The sequence below is a fragment of the Microcebus murinus genome, chromosome 11 (genome assembly GCF_040939455.1).
Source record: "Microcebus murinus isolate Inina chromosome 11, M.murinus_Inina_mat1.0, whole genome shotgun sequence".
Classification (NCBI taxonomy): Eukaryota; Metazoa; Chordata; class Mammalia; order Primates; family Cheirogaleidae; genus Microcebus; species Microcebus murinus.
In genome coordinates this window covers 52,771,986-52,786,845 of record NC_134114.1, presented here as the reverse complement: position 1 = coordinate 52,786,845, position 14,860 = coordinate 52,771,986, and the positions used below count along the sequence as shown (strand labels likewise).

Here is a 14,860-nt window from a genome sequence, read left to right as displayed (position 1 = left end):
CGCCAACATGCAACTGCACTTTCTCATACTGGAGCCCATGCGAAATATGGCCTCATTACCAGATGCTCACTAACGGACCATCACATTTTGGCCAAACTGCCTGTTGTGTTTATTCCCTCCAATCTACGTGCTATGAAAAGTAGTTTGCATTTGGTGAGTATATTTTGGGGCTCATACTGAACAGAAGCACAAAGCACCTAAAAATATAGAATGAGCTCAGCTTGTGTAGAACATGCCAATCTGGATAAACTAACAAGCGATCAAAAATAGTACAACTTTTTGATAGGAACAAATTCATCAAGAGCCAGAAGTTTAACCTACTCATTGGAAGGAAAACAGCTTTGAAAACCTTCAGTTTCTTTAAAGAGGGTTCAATTTTAGTCAGATGGAATATATATTAAGCTTCCATGTTCTTGTTATAAGAACATTCTAAAAACAGAACTACATGAAAATGAATAAATACAACACAATATATACCCATCCAAGGGCTTAGGCTTATATAATTTTAAGAATATTTAATAGCTCCATATTTACTATGCTAAAATTAGGGGGAAAAATCCATCATAGCTAAACAGTTAACTGCAAGGGCACATCTGAAATGACAAGAGTACAAGCTAAGGATCCTGAACACGCAGATTCAAGAAGCTTTTGGCAGAGCCAAGTATGCGAAGTCTCCTTGATGTCTGATGTCACACTATCCCATTTTCTGCCATCTGCCTCCAGCAAATGTCAGTGTATTTTCAGGATGGAAACATGCTTCTTTTCTGAATCATTCCTGCAAAAACTCGCCAAAATATGGCCTGTTATAGTTGAGCATGATTGCCCAGAATTTAGGGGAAAACAAAACCATGGCCTTCTTTCCAAAGAATCAAGAATTCCCATGGTCTAAACAATCAATGTCTAAGTTAAATGAGGCTAAAACTTATAGACTCCTATGCTGACAACCCAGTAAAGGGTCCAACTGTCTTTGAGAAATGGGAACTTTAAAATTCAAAACCCATAAGAAAGTACTAAGGCTTCTGAGGATACATTTAGAAAAGAGAACATAAAATCCCCTTCTCATTTGGAGTTTTGCATGAAGAGGTCTTTGAACATGCAATTCCCATTTTTTTGTTTGTTTGTTTGTTTCTGATGGATTTATGAGGCTCTTAGAAGGCAATGTCCTTATTACAGTGTTACCACATTCTGTATGATTAATTGATTGCAAATCACTGCACAGGGTGCCAAGATCACCGGTAGGAAGCCGGTCATTAAATAAAATTAAAACTCTGCCAATGTTTTGCTTGTAAATGTTTCTTCCAAAGCCTTACAGCACCATTCCTACAAAAATGGCCTCAATTCACCAGAGAAGCATACTCTCCTGTATTTCTCATGGATGATCCAAATACTCTATATTTAATGCAAACATCCAGCATGTTATGTTTTAGGAAGAAAAAGCTGTAGTGTAATAAAATTTGCACAAAGAGTGCTGTGGAAAAGAGTCACCATGAAAATAATTCAATTTTGAACAGCCTTACTGTGAAGTTGTTCAGTGAAAGGCTCAGAATCCTATCCTGCATAACGAGGTCCTTTGGAAGCCTACATTTTTCCTTGGGTAAATCTTCAAACTGAACATTAACATTTCAAATTAAATTGAATTAATATCTTATCCAGAAGGAGAATGAATATCCTGGCCCCTTATCCAAGGAAACTCAACAGTGATTTATCGCAGCAAATTAACATCTCCACAGATCAAAACTCAGGCCCAGGCTTATTTATCATCTGGCCCAAGGTCTGAGCAGAACAACTCCTCCTCCTGAGCCAGCTGTGTGTCTAAGAAATGATCCGCTTAGAACACAAGTGTGTTTCAGTCCATCTGGGGTAAAGAAAAAGAATATCTTTCTTAAGAGGTCACTACATGTCATTTTAGGATTGCTATAATAAATATGTGATATTTCAGGCTGACAAGTAGAAAAGGCCACAGCAGGGGAATTGGTTTTATTTAACTAAACAAATACTAATTGTTTTGCCTGGGGAGATACACTGGACTGTTAAATAGGATTTACCAGAAGAAAAGGGGTTTAAGAAAGTGTTTCATTGATGTTGAGCTAGCCACCCATGCCTAATTTACTGGTGTTCAAGCTATTTGTGGTTGAAAAAGAAATATTCTGGTGAACAGAGAAGCTAATTGTTATTGATATAGTAATTAAAAGGTAAATGTGTCATCTTCCTAAAATGACAGCAATGGGTTCATTTCTACAAGTTTAAGCTAAGTAAAAGCATTTTATGGGAAAGACATTTAACTTTTTAAGTTTGCATCCGCTACACATAGCTGAATGGGGGCTATAAGCACAATGTCCTAAATGGGAAAATAACTCATATAAAGAGGTACTCTCTAGAGTTGTACAAGGAGTTCCTATATCAAACTGATATACAATGTATAGTAGTACTATACATTGGTAAACCAATTTATTTCAGTATTAACGAGGAGGAAAAAAAGTCAATCATTTTTAAAGTCAGTTACCAAGAATGCAATAAGATTTTAAAGGCAAACAATCTTGCAGTTATGTTAATATTTAAGAATGTCATGTAACATATGCCCATCTTTTAAAAAGTTTTGAAACACTCAATCCAGTTAGCACCCCAAGGCACCCATCAATCCTGTCTGCGTTAACCACCGTCATACCCATAGCTCTGCTGGCTTTTCTCAACGTCTTTCAATGGCTCAATAAACAGTCAACTCTGTAGCTTAGGCTCACAGTTGCTTTCTGTTAGAGTGTGGATCTTGACTACTTCATTCATTTCATAAATGTTTATCAAATGTTCGTTATATGCCAAACACTGTGCTTGGTGCTTGTGATAGAGCAATTAACAAAGGAGACATATGTAAGGCTCTCTAGTGGGCAGATATCACATCAATTATTACACACATAATTAATTCAAGTCCTGGGTACTAATAAGAGGTGTTCCCTGGTGATTCTGAACCTTGATTTTTATCTGTTTATCCAGGACTAATGAGGACAAATTGATTCAGGATAACCAAACTCCAAAAGAGATTAAGATCAGAAACCAGAACAAAATTTTGAAGTGGTTTACCCAGAATACTCCTGGTGGCTGCATTCAATATTTTCTTTCTAGTAAAAGAGCCCACTCAGAGAACCAAAGTATGATTAGAAGTCTTCCTGGGGGCCTATGTAAACAATGAGACCAAGAAACAGAGGATGGTCTATAGATACGGGAGTTCTCCATCCCAAATAGAGATGCTCAGTTTTGTTGTCAGAATGCCTTACTTTGGGTGCTTACATTTGGTTCTGAAAACATGGTAGAATGATGTAACCTGATCTACCATACAGAGTAACAAAGGAAAGCAAAATTCTGTGCTCGAAGGGCTTCCTCTCCAGGACAATTTTGGTGACAGACTAACAAACATCTTCTTTGAGACCAATACAGAGGGATAGTGACCCTTCTAGTATGTTGCCATTCTGAGCAAAAAATTCCCCATTTTACAGATAATTTTTTTTAAATCACATCTTAAACTATTGGCTTTCTAATGACATTTAGGAAACACTTTCATTTTATTAGCAGGCCACTCCTGAATCACAATTAGAATAAATTATTTCCAGAATGTAGGAAGGAAGTGGATGTTCATTGGATCCCCAGGACATGCTAGTAGGCATTTTTGTAAAAATTCCGTTATTAATAACACTTCCTTCTCTTTTGTACAGATGAGGAAACTAAGACTTGGGGATCACACGGCAGTAGGAGCCAGAGTCACGGTTTGAACCAAGGTCCTCTAACATCAAGCCCAGTGCTCCAGGCCAGCAGTGCAGGGATGTGAGCCAGGCTGGCTGCTTCAGGATCTCCTATGGAGAACGTTAGATACACAAGTTTTCAGGCCTCAGCAAAGCCCTGATTCAAATCAGAATCTCTGAACAGAGAAATCTGTATTTTTATCACATGCTGCAGGAAGCTCTGATGCATAGCCAGGTATAGCAATCATGGTTCTAGCAACAAATCTATCCATGGACCTTCTCATTAGCTTCACAGGTAGAGTGTGGCCTTCCCCACACCATCACAGGATTTGGGGATTTGGAGAGAAGAGTCTCTCCAAGTTTTAAATCTCTGGCCTTAAATTCCATCCTGTACATCTTTCTCAATTTATGTTTTTATAGAGACTGAACTAAAATGAAAGGGAAAATTGCCGCATTTGAAAAATAGACAGTAACCATCATCTCATAAGACTGTTGTAAGAGCAAATGAGATCATAAATTCAAATGTGCTTTTGAACGACTTGAAGTGCTACATAATATTACATTATTAATTCACCCAAAAGTGAATTAATTTGTATGAATATTCCAAACAAGAAGGAATGTAATCTTCATCACTCCTCAACTTAAATAAAAGGAGAAAAAAGTTTGGATACCAACTTCTGGGGTAGGCGAACTATAGCCATTTGTTTTTACAAATAAAGTTTTATTGGAACACAGCTAAGCCCATTCTTTGCATATTATCTATGGCTGCTTTTAAGCAACAAAGATCTGATGGCCTCCAAAAACTAAAATATTTACTATACGATCCTTTAAGTAAAAGTCTGCCACTCCCTGAAACACATGGTCATATTCTTCTTAGGCAAACAAAACAATGGTACTCAGCTGAACACACCACATTTTAAGCAAACCTTAAAATCAGAATCTCCATGGTTAGGGATGGGGGTGAGGGAGGAGATAGTCCCCAGATTCTGATACATGGAGAGGGTGATGCTTCTTTTGCTGGCGTTGGATCACTGCCTACAATCCACTGTGATTGACGGGAACAAGTCCTATCCTGCAGGTATGTTTGGTATGTAAATGGTTACAAACAATTTCTCTTCTAAACCCAACCCTTAATCGCTTCGAGAATAAAGCCATACTATACTACAGAGGTCAACCATGCAGCCCACAGACCACATATGGGTGTGTGTGTGTATATGTACATGTATATATACATATGTATATATGTGCATATACGTATACTTTTTTTCCCATTTTTTTAAGCTAAGGATGACCTAACTAAGGCCAAGCCTAGCCTCTGGAGCCATTCATACTAAGTAGACTCCCACTTCAGCAGCTTGTCCAAACCAAACTGGAACCCAGGGTGGGGATGAACAGGCAGCCACAGGGCTGGCTGGCTGCCTCTGAATCCACCCACCTGCTGGTTTTGCTCTCCTGCTGTGTACTGGGCTCTGTGCACTCGGGCGGGATGGCCCCGGCCCAGTTGGCTCACACAGCCAACCTGCCCCCAGAGAAATATGCAGTCAGGAAGTTGGCAGCAAGCACTCGTGGCTCACCAGGCTCGACAAGCATATGTCATGTTTCCCTTTCCTGGTATAAAATCTGCAAAAGGCTAAAGCCAATCATCTACACTTGTCGATGAGAAAAATTAACATTAAGCCTTTGAGCCCCATACTTTATACTTTTGTCATGACGTAGATTACCAAGAGCAAGCAATGTTATGGTTTCCTTTAAAATATTAATATCACCTAGAGTGATAGTCAGGATTCTAGAAGATAAAGGGTTGCTCAATGATTTCCTAATTTTGACTTCTTAAAACTCCTTTACATATATGTGGGTAATAATTTGATGCCATAATCAATGTTCTCAATACTTTGGCTTCGGTTTCATTTAAACAATCCAAAATACAGGGACCTAAGATCTCTCCCAATCATAGAGAGAGCTCAAAATTTCCAAAGTCCCGTAATTAAGTACCAGGCTTAGAAATATGTCCTAAATTTCCTAATTAGGTATTAATAATAGAAGTAGGAAATGAACCTATAGACTTAATATTTTCTGCCCTAATTTTAATAAATAGGTAATGAAGCCATAGATTCAATATCTTCTGCCTTAATTTCTACATGTTGACATAGGCTTAATAACATAGATACCTATATCTATAAATATATATGGATATTTACCACAACTTTACTATTATGTAATTATTTATTTTTACAAAGTTCAATTCACTTCTCTAACCAAGTCAAAAAAACTAACATGCTGTTAAATTATAGTCCAACTTTGGAACACTTGCTTAACTTTGGAACACTTGCTTAAAAATTAAGGCTTTTATGATATCTAAAACCATTACAGGGAGAAAAATAATCGTTTTATCTCCTGTTAAGTGCTAAATTGTGTCCCTCTAAAATTCACACCTTGAAGTCCTAACCTCCAGTAGCTCAAAATATATTTAGAAATAGAGCCTTTAAAGAGGTTAAGTTAAATGAGGTCCTTAGGGTGGATTATAGTGCAATTTGACTGATGTCCTTATGAAAATAGATTAGGACACAGGCACAAGGGGAAGACGCCCATCTACAAGCCAAGGAGAGAGATCACAGAAGAAATCAACCCTGCTGATGCTTTGAGCTGAGACTTCTTAGCCTCCAGAACTGTGAGGAAAGAAATTTCTGTTATTTAAGCTCCCCAGTCTGTGGCACTTAGTTATGACAGCCCTAGCAAACTAATACATCCCTCCTCTTCAAATACACTTTTGTCATAGAAGTTTATGTTGTCTAATGCCAGTTTCAGTTTTATGGGAAACTGCCTGAAGGTCTTTTGGCAAAGCTTCCTTCCACACAGATTATACAAATAAGGTGTCAACTTCTGAATTATGGAATATTTTTAAAACATAAGAAATTACCATCTTCTCACTTCTTAAAAGACTTTTATTTGAATACTAACGTGCATAGATTTTCATTTGGAAATTTTCTATTTTCTTGCCTTATGTAAAACATTTGTCATTGAAAGTTTAACACAGCTGTATGCATTTTTTAAAGAAATATTACCAAGATGTCATACTCTAAATACAATGCTTTGAATTTTGAAAATAGTTTGCTTGGCACAAAATTCTAATATGTAATAAAAAAAACCACTCTTTTGGATCCCAAACTTTATAAAATGACTGTTCTTTATTCAATATCTATATAATTAACATAGAATTTAGCTCTTCATTAAAATTATATCATAAACATGACAAAATCATAATTCTTTAAGTAAATTTAGGTAACCTAAAAATATTGAGGTATATAAAAAATACAATAGAAAAGGGAGGCTAAGAAGATTTCATATTTTTATACCATAAAATGTTTTATCTGATTAATGAAAAAGGCAAATACAATAACAGATGTATTCAATATATAGTTTTAGAATTTTAAAACTAATGGGAAAAAAGTAATAGGAATAATACAGTTTTACTTTTGGGTTTTGGGGTTTGTTTGTTTAGCCTTAAAGAATAATATTGTTGAGTATCTCATAAGGCCAATTACATGGCAATTGTCCCACAGGGACTTTATTGTTTAAAGAAATACAAATTCTCTGTCGTCTTGGCTGGTGTCCTTCAGAGGAATGCAGATAAAGTTCTTAAACCAACCATCTCTTTCACTGTAAATAAAATCAAATACCAATTTGGATTTAATGCTCAAACATCCAGGAATTTTGTTTATGAAGTAACTTCCAAAACTGGAGAGTAAAGTTCTTTAAAGTGCAACCTTAAAAAAATATTTACAGATAACATGGGTTTATTATTAGGCAACATTAGAGAAACAAAATATGATGAAGAAAATGTGCCTTATGGGGAAAAAAAATGACACTATAAACAGTATTTATGATATTTGAAGATGCTCAGGCCCCATGCAAGAGTTGGCCACAGCAATCCAAAACATTTAAAAATAGCCTCCAAATGCTAATATTCAAAAGGTAAGGAAGGGAAGGGAAGGGAAAAAAACCAATAAAAAGCAAAAACCTGGCCCTTAGGCATGAATCCTTAAGCATTACAGAAAGATTAATTCTATACCTATACTAACTTCTTTAGAGAGTACAACTCCAACCAGCTTTCTAGAAACTAACAATTTATAGTATAATGATTGAGAACATGGACTCCGGGGCTAGTCCTCCCGGGGTCAATTCCTGGCTATGCCATGTGCTAGCTGTGTGACTTTGGACAAGTCACTCAGTCTTTCTGTGTCCCAGTTTGCCCCCTCAAATGCAAATCATAACAGAACCATCTCAGTGGGTGGCTGTATTAAATGAGTTTCTCTATGTAAAACCTTAGCACACAGTGCCTGAAATATGGTAAGTGTCATAATTATTGGTAGCAAGGGTGGGATGGAACAATTCAAAAGCTAATCACAATCAGAGCACAAAGCACACTACCAACGTCTGATGAGGCTAGAGTGAACAAAACAATGAAAATTCCAACCAGGTGACATCTACACACATTCGAGAATTTTATATACATATAATTTTCCCCATCAGCCTTACTGTTCAGAAACTCACATTCCCACTGATCTGAACCGGTTATACACACACACACACACACACATCATACTGGACCAGGCAAAAGAGCAAAGCATTCTTTAAGGCGTTCCAGCTGACCTTATGGCCTAATAATGAAATAATCAGCACGGCCTTAATGAAATCATGGTGAAATAAACGTCCAGCTAAAATAGCATCCCAGAACATCACAGGCAAATTATGTTAGCCAGAACACTGTGGACTACAGGCATCCTCAGCAGTGGTCACTGATGATCACTCACCCAAAGATTCAGCAGCAAAAAGTGCAAGGAGGGACAACACTGCACTGTTCGTGGTTCTGGCACATTGACTGTGTGGAGCCTGCTTCATCCAGCCCAGGCCCCTCAGTCACTGACCCCCAAGAGCAGGCATGGCCTAGCAAAGATCGCCACCAGCAGCTGATCTTGTGCAAGGGTAAGAGCTATGAAAGCTCTGGAGTGGTTGGAACAATTTTATCTGGCCCTGACCGCCCTCTGAGAAATATATCCGATTTTCATCCCACTTCCCTATCACCTCCTCTTCCCTTTTTTTTCTCTCCCCCAGAAATTGCTTATCATGCTTAAGTAAACACACACAGTTTTCTGACTAGTTGCAAAACTCCAGTGGTTAACAGTGCACACAGCATTTCTGATCTAATCCCTGCTTATGCACACCAGGATGTTCCTGAGAGATTTAGGCCACAGTTGATTTTCCTCGCTCCTGTCAATGTCCTGAGTGTCCTTGGCCTACTCTGGACATACAATTTCCTAAGCGTAAGTACATTTTCTCAGCATTTCCCTCGGCTATATCTAATTCCTTACATGTGGATAGGCTGGTTTTATATATAATCACTGTTTATTTCCTTAGTACATTTTCTATCTACTGCAAGTACACTGCCAAATGCCTAAAAGCTTTCTACTTTGAAGCACGAGTCAGTAGAAAAAGATGGGAGACACACAAATGGTAAAAGAGGAATACTTCTTTCAAACAAAAGCTGAATGTGGTTTAACTCAAACTGAGTCTTTCAATTATCCAAAGCCAGCATGCAAAACCACACTGACAAAAACACATAAAGCACTGCAAATAGCAAGCAACATGTGTCTAGAAAAAGCATTCTGCAGTATGGTCTCCACAGCACTGACGTTGCAAGATAACATATTACAGGGGACACATTTTCTAAATTTTGTCTTGCCTTTTATTTATTTATTTTTGTCCAAACTATTTCAATGTAATTTTTTCTTTATTTAAAGAACATGTGAAATGATACTTTAAAGAACTATTTCTTCTCTCCTATATGCTGACAAGAAATAAGAAGGTTACCAGGGTGACTAAGTGATGTAAAGAATTAGCCACTACTAAGAATCAACATCTTTTGGATTAGTCATAAATCAACTCGCAGGCAGAGTCAGAATTATTACTCTCAAATTGGGAGAAGTTGAATACCTTCAAAACTTTTTGTTGCTGAAAAATTATCCTCCCAACTGACAAACTAAGAACATACATTAAACATGGAAACAAATCTGTGTCCAGTTCTGAAGACCTCTGTACTACTGCTTGTTTTATGTTCCTGAAACATTTTGCTGTCGGTGATTTATCTCACGTCCATGTGGCCAGCCATTTGTTTATTCTATTGCATACCATCTGTTTTTCAGTAGAGAGGTTTCAAGTTCTTCTCATTCCCTACCTCATATCCCACAGAAAACCATTTATAATAGATATAGATTTAAATTGCTTGGATTCATGTGGAGTTGGTAACGTGAGCTGCCTTTCATTTATATTTGGCAAATGCTTTAATGGGATTAGCAAATTGCGTTATTACGAGGTACTTATAGAAAGACACCACCTTTTTTTTTCCCAACAATGACAAATGATGTTAACAGTTTCATTTTGGCTGTTTAATAGCAGTACAAAAGATTTTACTAACGTTACAGGAAATTCTCCTGATAGACAATAAAGTCCTACCACAAACCCTGTCCGTATTTTTTATTTCTGAGAGTCAACGGGTATGTGTATCAGGATGTGGCAGGGTTTATATAATGGGGAATAAATATCAAGTTGCTAATATTTTTAAGGGGATGTTATCATTTAACCTACAGACCAGAAAACTCTGTCTGGTTCTTACACATTCATGGTATTCCCTAAGCCCTACAACCATGGTCTTGCTTGTCTCATGCTCACAAGTGAAGGCAGTCCCCAGACTTCCCCAAAGAACAGTTAATGCCACAAAATCCAGCTCTTCAGACCAATTTATTCCCATTCTATGGCTCACTTTGATTTGTTCTATAGAAGAGCCAATCATTCAGAGAGACGACTTTCTGCTGAAACTATACAGATATGTTTGAAGAGTGTTAATTACCATTTTTACAAGAATCCTTGCTGCTTTCGTAGAGAGGAGGTATCTGATGACAGGACCCAGTGGCTGTCCACAGTTCATGGTTGACATCTGAGAGCTGGGAAACGTCCATCTTGAGGTCTACTTGATTTTCACTAGTCCTTACCAGATCAGAGTTGGACATATTTGGGGGAGCAGTGGCATCCTCATGGATCCCTGATGGATTCGGTTTGTTGAACGTATTAAGTGACATTTGTACTAAAGCTTCATTGACGAAGAATGAATTTTCATGACATAAACTCTCAGATTGATTCAGTTCCATTACCTATATAAAGAAATACAGAAAAAGTAGAATAATTTTTCTAGCAATTCACAAAAGTTCCATGAAATATTTTATTCCTAATAAAATCCAGCAATCAAGATTTCAGTAAGAATAAGGTCAGGAAGAATATTACCACTTACTCTCTCCTGTTACCTCCTTTCTAATGAGCTAGTACCAAAAACTTCAATTGGTTATGGATAACCTATCCTAAAAACGATAACAGTAACCAAAACAAGAAACAAACAAACAAACAAACAAAAAACCCAAGAAGTAGTGTTCTATGACATTAAAGTGTTTCCACTTAATTTTAATCAGAGAAAGTAGCATTTTCACTTTTCCTAAATAAAAAAGTTGAAAACATAGCCATATACACATGAGGAATTTAGCCAATTTGAAAGGAAAAACAGATGCAACATAGATCTTTCTTATGATTTCATCAACTTTTATACCGTTATGCACTACCAATAAAAAGCATACATGCACATAGCACAGAAAAATAAACTCTTAGGACCAATGGAATTGTCAAGCATGGTTTGAGAGGATGCAAATAAAAATAAATAAATAACTCATCAGTGAAATGGATTTTGAATTTACTGTTTCAAATTTACAAAGAGCTTGGCATAACAGAATAGTATTATTTAGTTATGCTTACTATACTTGCTAAATTCAGCACCTATAATATACAGTAATAGCTAATCAATCTACTAAAAGGTACATGTACATAGAACTCTTAAGAACAAATGAGATAAAGAGGGTTCTTAGTGCTGGGAAAACAGCATGCTCACAGTCCGTGCACCTACAGGACAAACCCGTGCTAGCCTTACTAGGACAACTCGCTTCTGTGTTTCTTCCTTAGGTAAACAGTGTCTTAGAGTACAATGATCCAATGATCTGGCAGGACCTGGGCCTTTAACTTTTTCATATTTTAAGTCAAGACACACATGCATGGTCTCTGAAAGTCCCCAGCTTTGGCTACCTACAAATTGAGAAACCCTCATGAGCTCTTATCCAAGAACCAAAAAGGCAGCTGTTTGTCCAACACCCCAGGAATGAGCAGTACCAGCCCCGTCTCTGAGAGGAGGCCTTACAACACTCCACAAGATCCCTACCTCCTTGCTGCCCCGCGGAAAGGCTGCGGGGAGGCTCCTCTGGCGGCTGTGCTTCCAGGGGCCCAGCAGGCCCTGCTGCACCCGCATGCTCGCCCTCTCCCTCTCCACCAGCCGCTGGCCCTCCCTCAGCCGCTCCAGGCTGTGCTGGTACTCCTGCAGCTGGTGGTCCAGCTCGCCCCGGCTCCGCAGCAGCAGCTCCTCCTGGGACTGGCACTCCCTCTCCCGCTCCTGCAGCCAGCTCTCCTTGGCCGCCTGCGCCCGCTGCTGCTGGTCGCACCTGCGGAGCCAGCGCCGCTGCTCCTGCTGGAGCTGGTGCTGGAGCTTGTGCATGTTGGCCAGCTCCTCGCGCTGCCTGTCCACGTCGCGGGACTTCTCCTGGTCCTGAAAGGGGCTGCCTCGGAGGAGAGGGTGGCCGAGGGACAGGCCCTCCTGCTGCTGCAGGACCAGCTTGTGGATCTCAATGTGGCTGTCCTGAATGGTCAAGGCGGCCTGCCAGAGAGAGGAGAGGAAGGATAACGAAATGCCCGCTTCCATCTTGTTTGCCCTTTGGGTTGGCACTACCTCTAAACACAAAACTCACGCTTGAATTATTTTCTGTTACTATTTCTGCCCTTTTCCTAAGTCACCTCCAAAGACAGACTTTGGCATTTCAAATAGGCTTGTCTACATCTCCCAGTGGTATGGCCCAGGAATTTACAGAGAAAAGAAACAAAGCACAAAAGCCATACTCATCCCCTCTTGTGGAAACACCATTTGTTGCTGGTTACTGGGTAATAACTATGCAGTCTTCTGAATAAGAACTCAGTACATAAACTCACAAGGCCCTGCACTCCTGCGCTGCATCTCATTCTCTTTCTGAGGTCTTCCCAGCCAAAAATTCATGAGAGTTAAAAAATCTATATAAACCTAGCAGTATTTTTTCTTTGAGCCCCAAACCAGAAATTACTTGAGCTATATTGCTTTTATGAAGTCATAAAAATAAAAGCCAACTATTTGGAGACTTTTGGTAAATAACCTTTTTACAACACAACATGCAAGGATAGCAGTGAATACCATTTTTAGGAGATGTATAAGTGCCTAAAGCTAGTCTCATTATCTTTTTATCTTTATATTATAGCAGGAAGGTCATGCATAAAAAACTAAGCTGAAATTTATTTGTTTAATAGATCACTAACAGGAGGCTGGAATGATTAAGGGAAAATAGATACTCTAAAGCCCAGAGGACATTACCAACGAGATTAAAAAAACATTTTGAGTTACCATATCTGCCTATGACAAGTTTGGCAGCATCACAGGAAATAATTACCAAGATTTGGAAGGATTCCACAAAACCAAAAAAAAAAAAAAATTTCTGTGAATGCCCTTGGAAGCTTATTATTTTAAAAGTTCTCATTTAAAATGCAAAGAAGGATGGAAGGAACAAATTGAAAATGGACACATACTGGAGATGTGTGTACGTTTTGACTCAGTATGAGAAATCATTACTCTCGAAGGGATAAATTCACATTTTTCCTTACTAAGAATTTTTTAACCTTATCCATGTTACAGATGTTGGGAACATGGGTATTTGACCATTAGTTCTTTGTGAGATCAGCAGATTCTTATATTTTTGAAAGTCACATTCATAATTGTCTTGAAATAAGACTTAGAAATATGTTCACCGGGGCGTTTTGAAAGAAAGTTCATATTGGTAAATTTGAAAATTAATTTCTGGAAGTTCAGACTCACTTGAATATGTGATTAATAGTTTTTGGCAGTTATTATAAAGAAAACAATGATTACCATTGAGAACAGGTACTAATTACAGTGATCTTTAAATACGAAATAATTAGCACATAATAATAAACCATTCAGATTCTGCTGACCTGGCTACAGAAAACTGTAGACTGTACATCACCACCTAATTCTAAGAAAGCCTAAAGGCATCAGTATGGTAAAAACAAACAAAAATCCAATATTTTATATGTCAAAACTACCACAGGCAATAACTCTCATGTAACAATTAACAATTAGAACAATTAAGTGCTACTGTGAAGTAGTCTTCATGTCTACCTAATGTCTGGGAGAAGATCATTCTCTTCCCTGGCATAGAAGTGGAGTTTGAAGATTGAATATTCATTTAAAGTTAAATGAATATCCTGTCTTCACACTTAAAGTTTATATCTATATTTAGGACAGAGAACAGCACTTGCTTTTCAAGTTTTAAGGAAATTCCCAACTCACTCTGTCTTAACTTTACTTTGTTAGAATAGCTCTGTGTCCTTTCCTTTTGCTCTGCCTATGCCCCATTTCTAACTCTAGTTGCCTAATATAGGGATCAAATTTCATTTTCATCTGATTCAAAAATGCTCATGTAAAAACTTCAATCATGCATAAGAGATTCAGCTTCAAAAGAGATGACCGTGCCATGAACAGAAATCTTTCAGAGCCTACAGCCTTGGACCAGCTCAAAAGCTTTGGTGAGGTTAAGAGAATCCACTATACACTTTGATATTTCCAGTGTTGCTTCAACCTAATGTGCTGCAAAAATTAGGTCATTTAGGTCACCAGGCTTTCCTAAACCTTGAATCCACACAGGGCTGTATTCAGGGTTGAAAAGAAGAGACCCGACCTTGTATGTTTTCATCAGGCAACACAAGCCAGAATTGCTCAGTGTTCTCATCCCCCAAGAGTTAAAGGACTATATTCAAACTCTATGCCTTTCTCAGTTGACATTTAAAAGAATGAATATTTGTTTTACACGATAAATGGATTTCTAAGAACATCTACCACCGAACAGCATATCTAATATAAGACTCTGAAGGCATTCTCACTAAAC

General features: G+C 38.0%; 1 protein-coding gene across 4 annotated transcripts in view; it reads right to left on the bottom strand.

Annotated features, from left to right (window-relative positions):
* Nucleotides 1-14,860, bottom strand: part of ARHGEF28 (Rho guanine nucleotide exchange factor 28) — a 289,794-nt gene that overhangs the window by 17,836 nt on the left and 257,098 nt on the right. For all 4 annotated transcript variants that reach the window (XM_012783522.3, XM_012783544.3, XM_012783566.3 and 1 more), the window contains 2 exons: nucleotides 12,043-12,531; nucleotides 10,636-10,936 (listed from right to left, as the gene is read on the bottom strand). In XM_012783522.3, the coding sequence (XP_012638976.2) occupies nucleotides 10,636-10,936; nucleotides 12,043-12,531 (790 nt within the window). The remainder of the gene's footprint in view (nucleotides 1-10,635; nucleotides 10,937-12,042; nucleotides 12,532-14,860) is intronic.